The sequence below is a fragment of the Cryptomeria japonica genome, chromosome 3 (assembly GCF_030272615.1).
Source record: "Cryptomeria japonica chromosome 3, Sugi_1.0, whole genome shotgun sequence".
Taxonomy (NCBI): Eukaryota; Viridiplantae; Streptophyta; class Pinopsida; order Cupressales; family Cupressaceae; genus Cryptomeria; species Cryptomeria japonica.
The window spans coordinates 717,890,817-717,910,880 of record NC_081407.1 but is presented as its reverse complement, the minus strand read 5'-3'; the positions used below and the strand labels follow the sequence as shown (position 1 = coordinate 717,910,880).

General features: G+C 34.8%; 1 protein-coding gene across 3 annotated transcripts; it reads right to left on the bottom strand.

Annotated features, from left to right (window-relative positions):
* Positions 1 to 248: 248 nt before the first annotated feature.
* On the bottom strand, positions 249 to 19,762 carry LOC131027416 (uncharacterized). Of its 3 annotated transcripts, none has more exons than XM_059218544.1 (23): positions 19,583 to 19,762; positions 19,241 to 19,388; positions 19,025 to 19,104; positions 11,856 to 11,942; positions 11,501 to 11,551; positions 11,009 to 11,126; positions 10,828 to 10,884; positions 10,615 to 10,679; positions 10,348 to 10,431; positions 10,183 to 10,233; positions 10,020 to 10,082; positions 4,278 to 4,324; positions 3,998 to 4,067; positions 3,830 to 3,892; positions 3,328 to 3,417; positions 3,130 to 3,168; positions 2,775 to 2,924; positions 2,600 to 2,677; positions 2,367 to 2,452; positions 2,067 to 2,115; positions 1,819 to 1,899; positions 1,576 to 1,669; positions 249 to 1,023 (listed from the first exon to the last, which is right to left on the bottom strand). In XM_059218544.1, the coding sequence occupies exons 2-23, from the start codon at positions 19,374 to 19,376 to the stop codon at positions 839 to 841; spliced, it is 1,824 nt and encodes a 607-aa protein (XP_059074527.1). In that variant the 5' UTR covers positions 19,377 to 19,388; positions 19,583 to 19,762; the 3' UTR covers positions 249 to 838. The 3 variants fall into 3 exon arrangements, with proteins under 3 accessions (XP_059074527.1, XP_059074528.1, XP_059074529.1); XM_059218545.1 differs by having other exon boundaries at positions 10,828 to 10,881; XM_059218546.1 differs by lacking the exon at positions 10,183 to 10,233.
* Positions 19,763 to 20,064: the final 302 nt, after the last annotated feature.

The following is a 20,064-nucleotide window of genomic DNA, read 5'->3' as shown; positions in this document are numbered from 1 at the left end:
CGAACAATTGAGATGTGTGCCCGGAACAAAATTTTATGTTCAATATCAACACTTGAAACAATTGCAAATTATTTTTATTATAGGCTGTTATGCATTTTTTCATTATGTGAAGTCGAAAGAATTGCCAGCAGTGTACTACTGAAAATTTTCCATCCTTCAATGTTTTCCTTAATATATTAAGTCCCTTAAAAAGGTCTGGAAGTAGAGCTGTAGGTCAAATTCAAATAATGTCCTCAAAATACACCTCATGAAAAGAAAAAGCCGGTATGTTATTCACATTTACCCAACTTGCCACCTAGGCCAGAATCACATAAATACATTGGTGATGGATAAATGCACCTTAGAATCCAAACCTGCAGTATACTCAACACAACATCAGCAGCAACCATGGGATAAGCTGCCAAAACTTGGGAAAGCCAAGTAAATAACTTGGTTCTGAAATTGTGAGCATCTGAAATTCAACTAACTCTAAAACAAATTCACCAAAGAATCAGCAGCATCCACTGTATCAAGCTCCCACAAATGGGAGTAATAATTTGATTTTCCTATACCCTGTAGCCCAAGTCATGTCAAGAATCTCTGGCAACATATAGTATGCTCATATCCAACAGGTGAATTTTTGACATCTCTGCTACTCCACCCTTATTACTGTACAGAACAATTCACAAGCTGCAAATCTGGAACATTCACGTAATGGAGTAAAAACAACGTAATCCTTGCACAACAGCTGAGTGAAAAAACATCTAAGCAATCTCCAACAAAATTGACGCTAACAAATGCCTTGGATTAGAGGGGCCTGTCACTTTTCACATGAGACTAAATTGCTTCAATAGTGTGTTTATGCACGAGCATGGTTCCCATTCCCATTTGGGTATCTAAGTGGGGATGAGTTCCCATTCCCATTTGTATGGCCGTTCATAGCACTTGAAATTCCATTTTCAACTCTACGATTTGAAATCATTATCGAGCTAGACAGCTTCTTCAAGTGCGATTTCAGCTGACCTGATGCTGCTAATATAAGGCCTGTAGAACACCCAATTATTGTAAACATACTTGAAATAAAGACAGATAGAACATGTTCTAAACAAAGATTTGAAGGCTCCAACTTTCTACATCGACGGCAATTGAAAGTAAGTGCTTCTGACAAAGCTTTCCAACTCTCAACATCGATGGCAATTAGAAGTAAGTACTTCTGACAAAAGCTTGTCTCAACTTCAATGTAATATATTTGTATAATTTCATCAGAAAACCATAATCTTTTGCTATAGGAAATAAATTTCTTAGTAACTGGGTATGCTCATCCTAGCCCCTGTAATGATCCCAAAGGGTACGTGTATGGGTTCCTAGGGCACCACCCAGGCAATCCAGGTACATCCCTGGTATGCCAAAGCCAAAGGCTGAACAGTGATGTAATTTAAAAAATTGGATTTCGAATTATAAAAACACTGCTAAACCAGATGACTAAAAAGCTAAAAAGTAAAATCAAAGCCTAACATTTCATTCTTATGGAATGAAATTTGAAACATAAAGCTGATCTTAGTTTCCATGTACAAAACAGGGATAGAAATACAGCACCTAAGAAGACTGCAGATACTTTGCCTGGCCTGGACTTGAACTCTGGATGGAACTGGACTCCAACAAAGTAAGGATGACATGGTAATTCCAGTATCTGCTCACAAACATAATAAAATCAAGAGCTAATAGACAAAAAGGATCATAATACAAAACTTGAGACAGGCTTTTGCAGTTCCTTCCATAACCTGACCCCCACTATCATAATGAAAAGAGCAAGACCAACATGGGAAAACAGAAACTTACCTCCATGCGTCTGCCTGTTTCATCCTTGCCCACAAACATGAGCCCAGATTTTTCTAGTTTTTCTACCATGTTAGGATTGACCTGTGCAAATGAAATATTGAATAAAAAACTGATAGTTCACAATCACTTATTCAAGCAAACGGCCTTCACCACAACCAAACCAACAAAACTACAAAATGGGTCATATTTAAAATGAATTATAAGAAACCATAAAAATAAAGCTGTAAAGCTCAATTTGTTTATCAAACCTCATATCTATGTCGATGTCGTTCATCCACATAATCAGATTTTCCATATCTTTACAAATAAACAACTTGTCAGTTGGTAGCTTAAATGGTGCATATATTGTCTTCAAAATTAACAAGCAAAGTACATTTAATCAACAATTAATATTGTTTTTATCAGTATATTAAAAAACTATTAAAACCTCTAATAACTCCTAAAAGTTGACCTTAGTTGCATAAATTCAGCCTAAAAAGTTACAAAACCCTTCAACATGTTAGAAGCTAAAAAAGCTAACATCATCACATAAGAATGTGTAGACCTACAGCTTTGCTGTGATGCAGTCTGCATTCTGAAAATATGTCCTCCTAGAACCCAGACGCATTGTACCCCCCATGTGAGTTTTTGACCCCTGTAAGATAGAAAGTTCATGTCACTTTGTCATCTAAAAGACTTGTATGTTTACTTAAATGATTGGAGCACTTTCCCATATGTATATTGGTTGGAGCCTAATTACTACAACTGTAGAAATACCAGACTCAGGCACAGGGATGTTGACCTCTGGCATGAAGATAACACAAGGATGTGGAGTTTCTTTGTCAAATTCTGTACTGTTTGCTTCAGCCATTCCTAGTACCTGTAAAATGAATATAATATAAATAAGTAGATTGAATATAGTTTATTTACAAACCCCCCTACCCCACAAACAACCATATTGATGATATCACACTTACTGAACGTGCAAACTCAATCACAGCAATTTGCATTCCCAAGCAAATGCCTAGATAGGGAACATTATTTTCCCGGGCATATTTTGCTGCCAGTATTTTTCCTTGTACGCCACGGTCACCAAATCCTCCAGGAACCAGAATGCCATCCGAACCCTGATACAAGATATCATTTGGTATATCAAGGAGATTAATATCAAAACCTAATAAAATCACTAGAACATAACACGATATGATTATTTTTCACAACATTTGCATCATAAGAATAAGAAACCTTTAAGAAGTTGCATGTTTGCCCATACGCTTGCCCCATTAAGAAACAAAAGACAGAACAAAGGAGAAATTCAAATTTGTAACTCACCTTCAGAGAGTTCCATGCAGCTGTATGACTGTCTGGTGCCTATACAAGGAAGCAAAACTCTTAAAATCATAATTAATAAAGAAAGATAAAATCTTGAATCCCAATTAATAAAGAAAGCAAAGCTTCTGCTTAACTGTATGGGACATGTTGTAACTTGTACCCATCCATATCATTTCACGGTTTTCACCATACACATACCTCTTTTGCAGTTGTGTCTTCAAGGTCAGATGCCGCAATCCATTCTATTGTTAATTTCCTCTTACATTTAATTGAAGCATGTTGAAGGGCCTTCAAGAAAAAGGGAAGCAGAATCTTATTTTAAAACAACTTGTCACCCATTCTATTTTTTTACAATCTCGACAAGTTTTCAATCAAAAGCTTAAATAAAAACACAAAATACGTGAGAAGACAACTAAATGTAAGTTCCATAATTGTGTTGCATGTAGCGTATTATGCAATAACACTATCACTAACTGAGCAGTATCTTCTTGCCACAAGTAAGCATGGCAATATGCAAGTTCCTGGGGAATTCAGTCTTTTTCGAAGCGGAATTATTGAATCATTAGCTACTTGGCATTACAGAAAAAGGACCAGTTTCATGTACAAACTTCAAGCAATCTGAACTAATTCTTAAACTATTTCTTCTTAGTTCCCCTATGATGTATAATTCTAAGAAAATAAAGTTACAGAAAGCATTTACCTTAACAACAGACACATAAGCATCAGAAAGTCCAGTGTATTTTCCAACCATTGCAATTCTGACCTGGATATTTGAAGACATCAAATTCAAAAACGGAATCGAACTCTAGCCTAAAAAAATATCAATTCTTTTAGACTGCAAGCTATGAAAACTCAATGCCATACATACTGGATTTGTAAGCGTATCGGATTGAGCCGCTCTGGCAGTCCACTCTTCCAAACAAGGGGTTTTAGCAACACTGCCAGCCAAACATAAATTCCAAGTAATTCAGCAAAAAGTGCAAAACACAAAAAGATACTTCAAACGGCCAAAAACCCTAAAATATATTAATAAAAGGTTCAAAGGCAAAGTTCAAAACTTGACAGACAAAATGTACAAGTGTTAAGAAGATAACAAAAAATATAGTTTTGATTGAAATCCCCAAAGCAAAAAATAAATACATGTTTACCTAAGGAGATCCAAATCCTTCAGAATTGCATCATGAGCCTTCTGATCCTGTTGCATCATTTGACTCTATATCAGAATTCATATCATTAAAAAAATTTGAAAATGCATCACCCAAAAACATAGATTATACTTTACATATCCATTTAGTATAAACATTACCTCCAAAATTGGGGTTTGTTCTTAAAATGAATCGGAGAGAATGTTAAAACAGACAAACCAACCCAGTGGTCTATTAAAGACCAACGGGGCACTTAACAGAACCTAAGGTCTGTGGGTGCTGATTGCTTAAAATCAACTTACACAGCATTTGGATGCTGCTCCTATCTGGGTTCCCAAGGCACCAACCATGAAGTGAAAGCAATGGGCCTAGAAGAGCTAAAAGTGAAAAAATAACTTGGCATAAAACATCTTATTGTAAAGGAGACTCCATGGTTTGACTAAAATGAAAAATCCCTCTTGAAAGCTGAATATTGGAGTGTATTATATGAGGTTAGGGATAGCTGCTCGTTCTTCTCCAAAGTCCACATCCAGCATTGTTAAAAAAAAGCAAAATTTTCACTTCAAGCTTTTCCAGTCTTAGTCATGAACATTCACTGTGAAAAGAAAACAGCCTTGTTTTTATCATCAAAAAAAATAAGCTGAACTACAAGCAGAGAAGTCTGGAAACCAGACACGAGCAAGGGGAAAGATAGACTGTGCACTGCCCAGCCTACCTGTGTCTGGGCCAGATAATCAATTACAGATTGATTGCATCTTAGAAATGGTCTGGTTTGGGTGTGTGAGGGGGCTTATCTGTATTTCTTACATACTCATGGTTGCATAGAACAGTTCCTGCCTAGGCCTGCTCTTAACTAAGTTTGTGAGAAGGTATATAAGTCCAAATGCTTAAGAACTTGCTTGTTCCCAAAAGTACTCGAAACTCAGTTAATTAATTTGATAGGAATGATTACAGAAGCAACCTGTCAGTGGCTTTCAAGCATTTTGCTTTGTGCATTTTGACAGTAAGAATTCCACCGTCTAATGTAGATGTACAGTATACATTTTTCAGTTTTTCCACTAAAAGCTAATTTAGCTTTCTAGGTTGTCTCCAGGTATGGGCTCTGGGCCACCTGTGTAACCAAATAAAATGAATCAAGGATTGTCTAAGTGAGCTCTGCAAATGGTCAAGCAAACACATACAGCATTGCATACTCTTTGTGCACACTGCCCTTCTACTTAGGCTCCCAGCAGGTGTCAAGCCAAAATCAGCATCTGACCTCAGTTGACATTACTCTCATAGTATTTACCAGCCTGGGAGGCATTGAAACATACCATGGAGCTCCCCAAATAAACAATTTAAAACAAATTCTAGTTAGATAGCACTGTGCTGATTGCCCTGTTTATCGTTAATACCAAGGAGATGTACAGATTGCTCTTAAATGAAAAAGCAAAATAAGGAACCTCGGTGAGTTTCTGAATGATAGTGGTGATGAAAGAAAAGAGAATTGGTAGCATAAAATTGAAAAAACAGAAATTTAGAAAGTGGTCAGGAATGGAATCCTGGCATGTGAAAGCAAAGGTGTGGATGCAGGTTCTAGCTTGGATCTTTGATAGTCTTTGTATTTGGTCTCCATATCTAAAAGGTTTTTGTTCAGTTTCCTTCTGGACTTTCTTCTCCAAATACACAAAGCAGTTCCATAGAATGCAATTATTGTTCACTGTTGATTAAATGGGTCTGCTACAAAAGCGTTGGATTGTTAGCTCTACAATCTACATTCAACAATCTCTGCCAGAATCCTCCAGCATATGTCAAGTAGACGTTATAGTCTAACAAAATACATTATCTGTTGGTTATGCATTATATGAGCATGTAGAGGGCCTTCAAGATTCTGCAAGTTTGCAGATTTTAAACCAAACGCATCTTCATTTCCCTGCAGCCTCCTAACTTGTGTCAACATGGTAAAGGAATTATTCAAAATCATTGGATAAAAAAAATTGTTCAAGAAGATTGCAACTACCCTGTTAGACAGAATCTTCCACAACAGCTTCTTTGATAAACATGCAGCAACACAATTCAGTCCTTGTTTAGCCATGGACCTAAGAATTATGGTCCTCTTTGGCTTCTTCCATAGCCTTTCTGTTAGCATCAATTAAGTGTAAAGTAACCTTCGAAAAGATTGTCTGTTCTAAACTAGCATAGATATCTTAAATACATGTAACTAAAAAATGTCCAAATAATCAGTATAGGCACCTCAAGATTGATATATAAAGCTAGCAGAGATATCCTAAAAACATCTATCTAAAAGACAGAGTTATTGATCTTGAGATGCCTATACTGATATAATTGGGCATTTTTTGATTAGATGTATTTAAGATATCTACACTAGCTTAACTATACATATTATTTATATATTACTTCACCATTTGAAATTTTTAAAGTTGTGGGCACTCCTTTGATTAGCTTAGAAATTGATAATAAGGAAAATATTTTTCTTTACAAGATTTATATGAATATTATTTTAATACCTATCTAAACTACTACATATATATAGGTAAGCAATAGATTAAAAAAGATATAGACGTTATTTATTTTAACTTTTACTTAAAAGCTATTTTATTTTAGACATTTACTTTATATTTTATTGAAGGGCTATTTTATTTGGCAATAATAATGCAATAAATCACAACAACTATGCTCTAACCTTTTTTTATTTTAAAAAATTAGCTTTTATTTCAAGAGATACTTTATTTTTATGTATGAATACCACTTTTAATATCTATTTAAGCTACTAAAAAGATGCACACATAAATAGGTAAGTATAGATAAAAAACGACATTAGGACCATTTACTTTAATTTTACTTAAGAACTATTTTATTTAAGATAGTGTTTAATTTAAGAGCTACATTTTGCTGCTTGTTTTCACTCTAACAAGCAATCACTAATATTATGTTTATTATTAATCTGATATGTAAATGAGTATCAAATTTAAGATTCTTGTCTACATATTCATGCCATTACAATCCACCCCTAGCTGCCACTGGAGTTACGCCTTTTGACGCAAATACCTAGCTCAACATGACAATATGAGATGAACTAGAAATGATTTTCTTTAATAGATCCTCAAAACCATATTAGCAAAAAAATTTTAGGGAAAAATTTGGCAAACCAAAAAGATTTTTTCAAAAAAAGAGGATTTAATCAAGAAACCTAAAAAAATGCACAAAAGAAAGAGAAAAACCTGTGCTTTTTAAGTTTAAAGGCATTTTAATAGCATAGAAATATAGAGTAGATTAAAATAATAGTTTAGCCCATAGATTGTGGTATGTAGACAAGTTAATGAGCCCATTTGATGAAAAATAGACATACGAAAAAAATAAATACCAGATAACTTATTCCTTGTTAATTGCATTTCACTTCAATGCATGTATTACAGCACATAGGTGCCAAATTTGTTGAAGTCACAATAGAGCCTATAAAGTTATTGAACACATGGTCAAGAGACTGAATTCATTTGAATCATACGAGCCAAAAAAATATGAAAACAGATGAGTAAAATGCACCAAAATATGTAAATGAACACATCCAAAAAAATGTAAATAAAAACATCACAAACCAAGGTTCCTAGGAGATCGATGATGTCACTAGTAAATGAGACGAGTACTGCACCATTTTTTAAGGAGACAAGTACATGAAAAGGCAATGAAACAGTGGGCAGGATATGAAACAGCGAGCAGGATCGACTCTCAACTAGCTACCTAAACAATTTGAGCCCAAGTTCAATTTTTGGTGTTGAGGTGAATGCAACCAGAGGGAAAAAAAATCCTGCCAATGTGCAGAGGAGCCCAAGGATTACCCCAAAAGCCTTAAAATGGGCCATAAAATGAAACCCTGCCTTCTGTAATATGTCACTCACATCTACACATTTTGTCATGAAATTGAAATGCACACATTAAAGCATTTTGTACAACTTTATTATGCAAAAAAAGCCCTAATAAAAGAAAAACGCACATTAGACAATTTTTGCACAGTTTTATTGCAATTAAACAGCAAATTGAAATGAACGATCAAAATCATTAAAAACAATTTCAAAAAAACAATTTTTAGAGGGAAAAAATTGCAACATGTGACAATTCACAATTTCTACAATTTAATCACAATTTTTGCTTCTATGATCAAAACTGCAAAAATGTATTAACATTCTTAGCTTAATGCTTTTAATTCTTACTATCATATTGCTTTAAGCAATGTTACAAGACAGACTTGCCTTGGACTTAACAAGCTGATTTTTATGAATCATACTCTACACCTAGACTCAATAAAAGAACTTAGCAAATTGGACAGGCCATGAAATATAGAGATTTTTCAAGGATTTAAAAATTTGTTTCATGCACCCATTCAAAAATTAACTTTGAAAGACACAATAAACTAATCAAATAGAAGCTGCTTTGATCACATACACAAGTATACATCAATCACATGACTATGAAAACCGATTTTAGTTGAAATAAACAACATTGTTAGATATATAAATATTATCAAGTGCTTATTGTGTTAAGGACTCGTAAATTATGATATCCATAGCATCAAAAGCAAAAATCACAATATGGAGGCATGAACTATGATAAAAAGGAGCTTGTATCCCATGTGCCAACATAACTAGCTTTATGTGGAATCATTCACTTGTATCTCAGACAAGTTTGTAAATGTTATTTAGCAAACTAGAAGTATAAATGTAATTTAATCACTAGGAATTTAATTGGTTCAAAAAATTAAAAAAATGTTACTCTTCCATCCAACTAGACCAACTAGCCCAACTAGCCCAAAAATATTAATTTTTTTTTTATAACTAGAGCGGGGATTTGAGAGTGGCGCCTCCAATATGGGTTTGATCCCCAATTGGGTCTACTGGCATTGCCCCTCGACAAGATCGAAGGCAACATAACAGTGTCAAATTCACTTACAAACAACCTCATCAGCAAGTCCAAATTAATGCCTTTGACACCACACAAACCATCATGGTACGTGCCATTTTTCATTATTTTATAATTTCTAACCATCTTCCAAAAGTCTTCCAAACCCTTCAAAAAACAATTGACTTTCATGCTTTTATGTTTTAAGCATTTTCAATTTTGTATGCCTTTTTTCTTGATTTTCATTGACCAGGCCAAGTCTACTAGTCAAGACTTGATTTAATAATTTTTATCCATGCCCCAAAAATCCTCCAAACCCTTCAAAAAACACTTCACTTTCATGCTTTTATGTTTAATCATTTTTAATTTTGTATGCCTTTTCCATGATTTTCATTGACCTAACCAAGTCTACTAGTCAAGACTCGCCAAGTCTAGCAAACTCAGCAACTCTAAGCAAACTCACAACGCATCCAAGTCATGAGCCCTTGGACTTCATTTCAACCTAGATGCCTCGAGACTCACCGAGTCTAGACAAGTCTTGTAACCCTAGTTAAAAGGGTAGAAGACCAATCAACAATCTCCATTAACCTATCAAAAACAATACCACACTTGATAGGTTCTGCAAATATAAGTCATAGAAACATTTTGCAAATTTGTTAAATATATAACTAATTGTTGATTATCAATCATATATAAACTATTAAACAAATATTGATCAATTAACGTTAACCTTTTTCAAACGCCAATCCACCATAGGCCAAAACACTTTTAAAAAACAATGTTTGACATTTTTATAAACATTAAAAACAATAATTTGCTGAAGTTATTATTCTATTGCAGCAGCCCACTTACCCTTAGTAAGAGAGGAACATGCCAAATGTTGGAAACATCATAGATGTTGAGAATATGCCCAGCCTGAAACATAAAATAATGATTAAATTCTATTTACCTTAATGTCATTCATAACCTATGACATAAAGACAAGGATCCCTTACGATATAAAAACATGACTTACTGGAACATGACAAAACTGTGATAGCTTGTCCTTAACATTCTCTTCCAAAGCCTGTCCTAATAAATAATTAGATATATCTTCCAAAACCTATTCTAACCAATCTTGCTTTAAAAAACAAAAACAATGGAGAAAATCATACAAGCCCATCAAAAAGAAATGAGTAACCTGAGCACTGCGGCATGCTAGAAGATGAGGTGTCAAACCCAATCCTCGAAGTTCCCGGACACTATGCTGTGTTGGCTTTGTTTTCTGCAATGAAGGGGGGAAAAAAAGTATGTAAAATTTTACTCATAAAAATTTCTTAAATAATTAGTGTCCTTGCAACTTAAGCTACTATCAATGAACCACAATGCCTCTATAAGTTTATGGAAAGCAGAGAATCAAACAGCAAGATTCGTATCTGACAGTTGTGTAGTTCATTATGTTATATACCTGCTCACCAACAACACCTAAAACAGGTACAAGACTGACATGAACCAAACAAAAGTTTCCAGGACCTGCAAATCAGTAAATATTAACTGCAGTAAGTCCCACACAGAAGAAACAGTTCATAAAAGGCAATTTTTTCCTTGTGGTATTAATCCAAATGCACCCCAAAAAAAGCCAGAGCTAAGGAGAACACAGCCAGAGCTAAGGAGAACACACCAACACGATAAGAGAGCTGACGCAAAGCCTCAATGAATGGCATCGACTCAATATCTCCTACATCCAAAGGAATATCAGTTTGCATTTGTTGAACTCAAGTATGTACAATAATTTCCCCTTCTGAAAAGAAGAAAGTACTATAGCCTTCATTTAAAGGAAGATGGGGCAAAGTTGCTCTTACCAACAGTTCCCCCTAACTCAATGACACATACATCAGCAGGTTCTGTGCTCCCATCTACAGGAATGAGAGACACACGTTCAATCCATTCCTGAATGGCATCTGTAATATGTGGAACCACCTGAAATTCACAATAAACAAATTGAAAATATGATGAATTTGTAGAATAATGATCAAACTAAACTTGGTATGTGCAATTGATAAGTAAAAGGTATTTTCAACAGTGTCAAATTATGATATTTATATCAGGATTCAACTGCATGTGCATCAATCTTAAAATAATGAAAAGAGACAGTCAAAGATGAATAAGAACAGAACTTCACAGTTAATGTGGAAAAACCCTGAAGTTGCGTAAGGTTCAAAACAATATTGGAAGTAGAAGTGTAGAACAAATATACCTGATATAAAACTCACACCACTGCCCATGTGAAAGAAAAGGAAAATTATTATTAAACTACACTTAAAAACTTCAACAATATAGGCAAGGCCTCTCACCTGAACAGTCTTTCCCAAGTAGTCTCCTTTTCGTTCTTTGTCAATAACAGACTGAAAACAGTTGTCAAAAACTAATTAATCAAAAAATATATGACTAAATATGTACTCAAGCGGAAAAAATACCAATGCAAAGAATCCCAGGCTACTTTGCAGTAACTTTGGTCTTCAAATAAATCTCATTCATGTTAATCAAAATAATCATCTCAAAATGAAAAATAGAGCATTTGAAAGAATAGAGCGTTGGAAAGAATCCCAGGCTACTTTCCAGTCACTCTGGTCTTCAAGTAAATTTCATTCATATCAATCAAAATTATCATCTCAAAATGAAAAATAAAGCATTTGAAAAAATATACACCTGATATATTTTCCCAGTAGTAATATTGTTGTCTCGAGTCAGAGTCACATCTAAAAATCTTTCATAGTTACCAAGATCCAAGTCAACCTACGAAGAAGTGGCAAACCATTAGCACTTTGTAGGCACAATTACTTATCTTTATTGCACTAATAGACGGTGATGTAAAGAACAGGAATCAATAACATGCAAATGTTTATAACTCTTAAGCTCAAAAGCAACTTTCCAAAAGAAATATTTCTTCTGTAAGAAAACATAAATGCAAGATATTCTGCTACTTTGTAAGTTGGTAATCCAGGAAAATAATATTATAAGAAGTATTCTACATACGCATGTCAGTATTCTACATATGCGTGCCTAAGATATTGAAATCGTCGAGACATGCTAATTCCAACCAATGAAAAAGCACCATCCTAACCTGATGACATTCCCAAGAGTAATTAAAGAACAAAAATAGTGAGATTCTCTTAGCTACTGAATCTCAGATCAGACTTCTCAAGCTCAAATTTAGTTTTGAAAACATGTGGATCTACATTTTTTATACTACTAGGTTCTCTCAAATGCCTTGAAAGTTGAATGGTATTCATTGAAAACCATTAATGTTACCAGATCCTCCTGATATAACCCCCCATCTACCCCTGTACACCCACAACTGGTTCTTAAATTTTACTTGCAACTTTGCATCAACTAAATTAATAATCAATTCTTTGTATTCTTTGAATCTTAAAATACACCAAGCATCATGACTTCATGTAAATTGGATTTAAATATCTGATGGAGTTTGACCTTGACAAGATACTTTGCCTTTTACTAAAGAACAAAAATTAAAGCCCAAAGTCTAGCTTGCTATTGCTGCCTGGCGCCTTTTAAACCAACCTAACATATCATCTATAATAGGCGATTGAGCAAAAATAAACAATAAACAAAAACAAAATCAGTTTTCATTTCATGTTTAACAAGGAGAATGAGTAGAAGAGGCTGAAATATAGACAAAAGAGAATAGCTTATGCATGCAATTTTATGAGTTGTGTACTGTAGTAATCTATTAGCAGAGCACATGCTCCTGTATCAAGACAATAGCAGAAGAGGATATAAAGACAGTCTTTAGCATGTATTATTTGGTAACTAGTAAGCCCCATGCAGTACAAAGAAGATATATGAAACATAAAGCCACACTTTAGTTTAATAATCTCGTAAAATTCTAAGGCATTTCACAGTGCATAGCTCACCTCATTGGATTAGTGTAAATATTTCAGACAGAAAAACACAATCTTAAGTCCAAAGAAAGTTGCAGGTACAATGGTTGTTAATTCTCAATTTTCAGAAATTGTTCTTTAACCTACAGGCTATTTCCACTTGATGGCACCATATCTTTACTACCATATGTTAACTCACTCCACAAATAATGAGTGCAATTAAAACTACTTTCTAGGCTGTTTAATTTGTTAACTAGTGGTGCCACATAGCACCCCACAAAGGGTATATGCCACCTGGTGCTACATTTTAAGGTATAGTTCAAAGACATTTACCAGTGCATGGCTTTCTTCAGTGAAATAGTGTTGAATCCAGAAACATTCATGATTTCACTAACATGGACTGTGGAAATATCAAATCTTTTATCATAGAAGATATCATCAATGTTAAATCTCAACCTTCTACCCACCAGTGGCTCAATACCCTTACTACCATACATGAACTCGAGAGTCACTAGCCACTTTACCATATTATTTAATAAGTTAATTGTGTGAAGCTTTAGCTTGCAACTTGCAGATGAGTGGGATATATACTTAAGGAAGAGAAATCCTCAATCAAATATCTTCCATATGGTGTTGACCTTTTTAAAGTGTTTGGCCCCATAATGCCTCAAGTATCTTAATAAAACATCATTGTTGAAAGCCCAGCGGGTTGGCACAGTCAGATAAAAGTGTCCAATCTAGGTCTGTGACGTCCCAACTTCAACTCCCAGCTTGGTTCACCCAATCGTGAGCGCCTACAGGCAACTGACACCATCCTTGGAGGACTAGTCTCACCTCAGGTTAATCACCCTGCTGGATTACTGCCGACAGATGCCGACTGAACTGGGTCGCGGGGACACCTCTGAGTTACCAAAAATAAATCATTGTTGAAATTTTGTTTTGCATTTAATTGTTTGACAATCATATGCTGAATGTATCTGTAAATTATTGGTGTAATCTAATTCTTAACCCCAAAAAAGGCAATTTTATCATTAACAATCTCAAGGAAGACAAATCCTGGCTAACAACAAAAAAAAGATTAAAAATCTTCCATATGGTGTTGACCTTTATTCAAGTGTTAAGTATCTTTAAATAAAACATCATCATTGAAATTTTTTTTTGCATTTATTTGTTTGACAATCATATCCTGAAACTCTAAAATCAGTATTTGTCTTTAGATAAAATAGATTATTTGTGTAGTCTGATTCTTGACCCCATAAAAGGCAATATTATTGTTAACAATCAAGATATAAACGCATCATAATTATTCCCTTAGCATGGGATGCCTATTCGTTTGGAACTTATACGGGTGCTAGCTGCTAATTTGAAGGGCTCAAATCTTCTGCTGCTAACTTTCAACATCTTAGAGTTGGGTATGCTTTATGCTCTAAAGTTTATTTCATTCAAATTTATTCTCAAAGTATTCTGTGTGACTCATCATGTCAATAAAATTTCATTAGCAGAAGAATCACGGGTATTTTGCCGTAAGTTAATTTAAGTTTATCTTTTCAATGTAACCTATAGAGTTGATCAGACTACCAGAAATTCTGCTAGTAATTATTTTCCTAGCATAGGTTTTTAATGGTTTGGAACTTTTGTAGATGTTGCTACTGCTGCTAGTTTTGAAAGGTCAAAACTTCTGCTGCAACTTGCTAGCATCTCATAAGTTGAACTGGTTGTAGATAGCACAGTCTTTTTCCAAGTCTTTCCTGATGATATTCCTCAAAAACTCCCTGTTGCCATATATATTATTATATACCAAATACCAATTTACTTAGAAACATGACTGCTATGAAGAGGCTGGCACCATCCAGACCAAAGTAGCATTTCATTCACACAGCTTCAATTACCCAAGTTTAAAACAGGAAAACTTGGAAATAACTCCAGAAACTAGAAAATGTTTGGAAAAATACAGAAAAAATAATTTGCTATTTTTTAAAACATAATATAATCTTTGTAAAAATAAAAAATAAAATAATTTGCTATTTCGTATCAAACATAATAGTTGGAGATAAAATAACATAGTACATTAAAAAATGTCAATTATTAAAAATATAAGTAGGGCTTGAAAAAATTATTTTACTTTACCTAGGAGGGCTCATGTAAAAAAAGGATGGTTTTAAAATAGTACACCATGTTGTCATAGAGCACCACTATTTTTTAAGGTGCCCATGTTGTCATAAAGCAGCGCTATTGTCTTAGGGGCAGGCTTCCGTTTGTTTACCTAAATAGTAAACCCTCCTTTAGATAGAAACTAAAAGTAAAAGAAAGCCCCTCAATAGGGTTATAAATCAAAGACAAAACATTCTTGAGAGATAAGAAATTTAAAATCCTAAATAAACCTAATCAAAGCTAAATACAAAAAGAAAAATTTAAAAACCTTAAACCTAAAGCATACATTAAAATTTATGCTTTTTATTTTTAAATTTTTGCATCTAAATCCAAAAATGAGCCAAAAAAGTAAGAGAAACATATAAAAATTCCATAAACATCTTTCTACCATTAAGTGCCTTGTATTTCTTTCCCTCACAGTAAACAAACCAAGTAGAGATAGATTTGTATCGAAAAAAAACTACAATAACTTTTTGAAAAACTCGGAAGATAGCATAGGAAATGATTTCATAAACATCTTTCTACCATTTAGTGCTTTGTATTTTTTTCTCCTCAAAGTAAACGAACCAAGAAGAGATTTGTGTTGGTATTAGGAATCAGAACTTTTTGAAAAACTCAAGAAACATCACAGCAAATGTGGTTGATTGCAATTACTCCGAATCAATCACAAGTTTTTTGAGCTTAATGACAATATAATGCACACGGAAAGCTTGAAAAAAAAAATGAACTTTCTTTAGAGCACCCAGAAATACAGCAATATTTTCATAAACTATGCCATGTGCTGTGCATAGATGGTGCAACAGTTAATATAACAGTATAGAGAGTGGCAAGGTTGGGTAAGAAGGGTTTTTGCTTAATGGAAAAGATAGAATATTGTCAAACCATCAAACATGGTAAGCATTTCCATCTTATTGGCTTCTGGGAATGAAATTTTAAGCCACTTCTGTCCAAGAACAATATTGACCTAAAAACAAGCGCAGTGATTGGAAACCCAAAAAAAGCAAACTAAAAAATGAGCAAACAAATGCCAAAGCATCAATCCCTCTAATTCAAGAAGAAGCTAGACCAAGATTTACCAAACAGAGATTGACATGTTTAGAGAGGAATTGGTCTTAAAATCATTGAAATTTTAAAAACAGCAATCCATTCCAAAACTAGCCAACAGAACAGTCAGAACATTGAGGACACCACTTGACAATTCCAAAATTGAATCCCTTTCCAAGCTGACAGAGGTAAGCATTTCTAGAAATAAAAGACAGGAATTTCCCTGTTTATAGTTGCATTTGTCCTTCATCTCTGCTATTGATAACATTAGCTCTCAATCCCCTCCTCTGTTTGACATGTAAAGAAAAATTAGCAAGCATAATCAACGAAAGACCCAGTGACAGAATGAGAGGTAATTGTTTCTCCCCAACCCCCACACAAGGCATTACTTCTGTGCCAAAGATTCCATTTTCAAACTTATCCAAGAAGAAAAGGAAAAAAAACGGCATAATAAACTAATAGAAAATCCAAAGAAGAATGATCTATGAGCTCCACAATTGTTCATGATTACCACCTCCATTATTGAATAACATGCCTTGATTGACATACTTGATCTTGCAAAGACAACCAATCTGAGAGAGTGAATAAATCAGCTCTGGAACTCCAGAATCCTTCTATATTTTTTAAATAATCTAGCATGTGCATGCCAAGTCTTTCATTTTTTTAAGGGAAACCAAATTTGTTAAATCATTAGTGTAAGGGATGTCATGGACCACAACTGGTTAGCTGCCACTATCTAATAAATTTTCTCTCTCTTTCAATCAAACTACCACTAATCCTTATCCATTGAGAAAGTCTCCAACATTGGCAAACTAGATACTTACCTTGCTGCTTAAAAACCAAGAAGATAACTAAAGCAAATAACAAACGAAGTACTTCAATTATGTAATGGTTGCTTCCAGCATCAGCAAGTAACCATACTGCAATCATATCCAGGCTGAAACCAGATCTAATTTTTAAAATCTAGACAGAATTCATCTTGCAGTAAAAAAATAATCAAAATTAAACACTCTAGAACTTCTCATGCTTCTGACTGAAAGAAAAATGAAACAACAACCATCAAAGGCTATCTGCACCATCACACAACTTTAGGCTTCATCAATCTGCTTCCCCACAACCCTCCTGTAAACTCTTCTTTGACTTTCATCAGCTGCGATTCCGCATTGACAAATTTCCACTTGAGGTAAGCAAATGCACTCATATCAATAATGACAAGGGGTTATATCTGTCACTCACAATTTCACAGGATACATTTAATTAAATGTGTATGATAAGAGTTAAGGTTTGGTGGATACAGGTGACACAAAATCCTCCTGTGGAGTCTTCATATCTTCATCAGTTGCAGGTCTGCATTGCCAAGATCCCACAACAAAGAGTATGCCAATCAACTCTCACATCCATATAATAAGGGATTTTAGATTCGCTGCATAATTTTAAAGGATACAGTTAATCGATGTGTATGACAAGTGTGAATGTTTGTTGGATACTGACAAAATTTCAGCCACACGACCAAACAAAATATTTTCTCATGGAAGACGGTAATTGCAGTTTACCAGGGGCATATGTTTCCTCTAGATGCATCAACCATGTTTTCACCAAAAGCAATTAATAGGTGTCCAACCCAATCAGTTCATCCCAAAATTTCACAAATGCGAATGGGATCTATATTTGCCACTGAAACAATCATACAAGATAGATCTACTAAAATGCATGAAGACTCACAGAGACATGTTCAGTGCCACTAAGATTTGACAACTCACAGAAGCATGCTCATGCTGTTAAGATATAACAACTTGCAGAAACGTGCTTGATGCTGTCAAGATATAACTAATGCTGGTTGCTGTCAAGATATTGCTATTCAAGTAGACATGCTTGGCGGTGTCAAGATATGACTACTTGAAGACGCATGCTCAGTGCTGTTGAGACATGACTACTCACAAAAGCATGCTCAGTGCTGTTGAGACATGACTAGTCACAGATGCATGCTCCCATCGACATATGACTACTCGCAGAGGCGTCCTGAGTGCTGTCAAGATAAGACTGCTGCAAGAGGCACACTCAGGCTGTTGAACTACTGCAAGAGGCACATAAAGGCTGTCGAGATATGACTGCTTAAAGAAGCATGCTTGGGGCTGTCAAGATTTGACTTCTCACAGAGGCATGCTTGGTGCTGTCGAGATATGACTGCTCAGAGGCATGACCAGCGCTGTCAAGACAACTTGGAGAACAAATAGCGCATCAAAGAACATAAAAAGCAAACTGAGAAAATGGAAAACTGCATGCATGGCTATGAAAACATTATTATTGCTAGGCGTACCTGTTGCTAAAAGAGCTTGGACAAATTGGGTTTCCAGATATTCCATGTCAATTGCAAATCCCATACCCATAACATCACTTTCTGACACAATGCAGGGCCTAATTCCAAACTAGTTTTCAGGAAAGAAATAAGACATTACCATGTCTCTTACACACACAATAGGTCACAGTACCGCAAGAATGAATGTGACCATAATCATTAATCCCAAAACTGCCTTACATTTCAAATTTAATCCATTAAACATTCTATATGGACCTGAAAAGACAAAGTATTGGGTCTGCGTTCACTTCCGAACAAGATTCCATCAGTATCTAAAGAAACAAAAAGCCACATAGCGAATTGCATCATAGCTTCCAACATGTGGAATTTGAGGATCCAACACATACAAAATACAAATGGTATCAGACTCATCAACAATATAACCAAACCTAAAAGAGGAATACGTTGATACAGAATGTACTAACCTCACCACCATCATCTAACACAAATACTTCCCCATGCTCAAATGGAGACATGGTCCCTGCATCTGTATTCAAATAAGGATCTGCAATCATCGAATAAATGCAACAGATTGACGCGTATTAAGCCTCTTTCCAACAAAACCCACAATCCATATTACATAACAAAAAGTATATGATGACTGCATAAAGATGTCTATATGAACATATAAATGAATCTACCTATTTTGATGGAAGTTACACGAAGTCCACACGCCTTCAAAACCACCCCGATGCTGCTAGCAGTCACTCCCTTCCCAAGCCCACTCACCACTCCACCAGACACTAAAACATACTTCATCTTCTTTACACAGTCCATAATACTCTGCGGCTTCTCATTATCAAAAGGAAAACAAACTCACCATTAATCTCGCATAAACACCCAGCGAGCCCAAAACAAAACATATATCAAATAAGCATATTTGCCATGAATGTCAAATACAAAAGTTAAGCATAAATCTTCTACAGATTGCATTGATGCAGAATCTTATAACATGACTTTGTTGAGTATAGTGCTAACCAAACCTGAAAAAACTCTGGATAATGTTGTTCAACTACCAGAAACAGAAGAAATGAATGAACGAATCCCTAAAAAGTTTTGAGCACACAAAAAACACCTACAAGCCCGCTACTTCTCAACACATCAAAAAACCCGGTATTCCACTGAGACTCCTTTTTGTTTACTAAAACCCTTCGGTTTATGACGCTTAATATAGCCTCAAATATTTGACTCACCTGTTATTTGCAATCTAAATTCATCCCGCTCAATTTTTACACACACGAACTAGGCTAATCACAGGAATACATCCAAATGCTCCCTTTATGTGTATTCAAAAGAATAGAAAAGAGAAACTTGTTTTGACTTCTTGGCGTATCTTGTGTAGTTATTGTGTATTTATTATTATTGTTTATAGACAAGACACGTTTGAAGCCCGAGCTGTAGGGTTACCTTGATTTTCGGTGTTGAATAAACTTTGATAATAAAAGCACAAGTAGAAAAACAATGG

Coding starts and splice junctions, on each gene's coding strand:
- LOC131027416 (XM_059218544.1), bottom strand. CDS start 19,376: ATGGACTGTGTAAAGAAGATGAAGTATGTTTTAGTGTCTGGTGGAGTG. Junction 11,943..19,024: donor TGTTAGATGATGGTGGTGAG/GTTAGTACATTC, acceptor ACTTCTTCGTAG/GTTGACTTGGATCTTGGTAA. Junction 10,083..10,182: donor CACAGTTTTGTCATGTTCCA/GTAAGTCATGTT, acceptor TTTATGTTTCAG/GCTGGGCATATTCTCAACAT.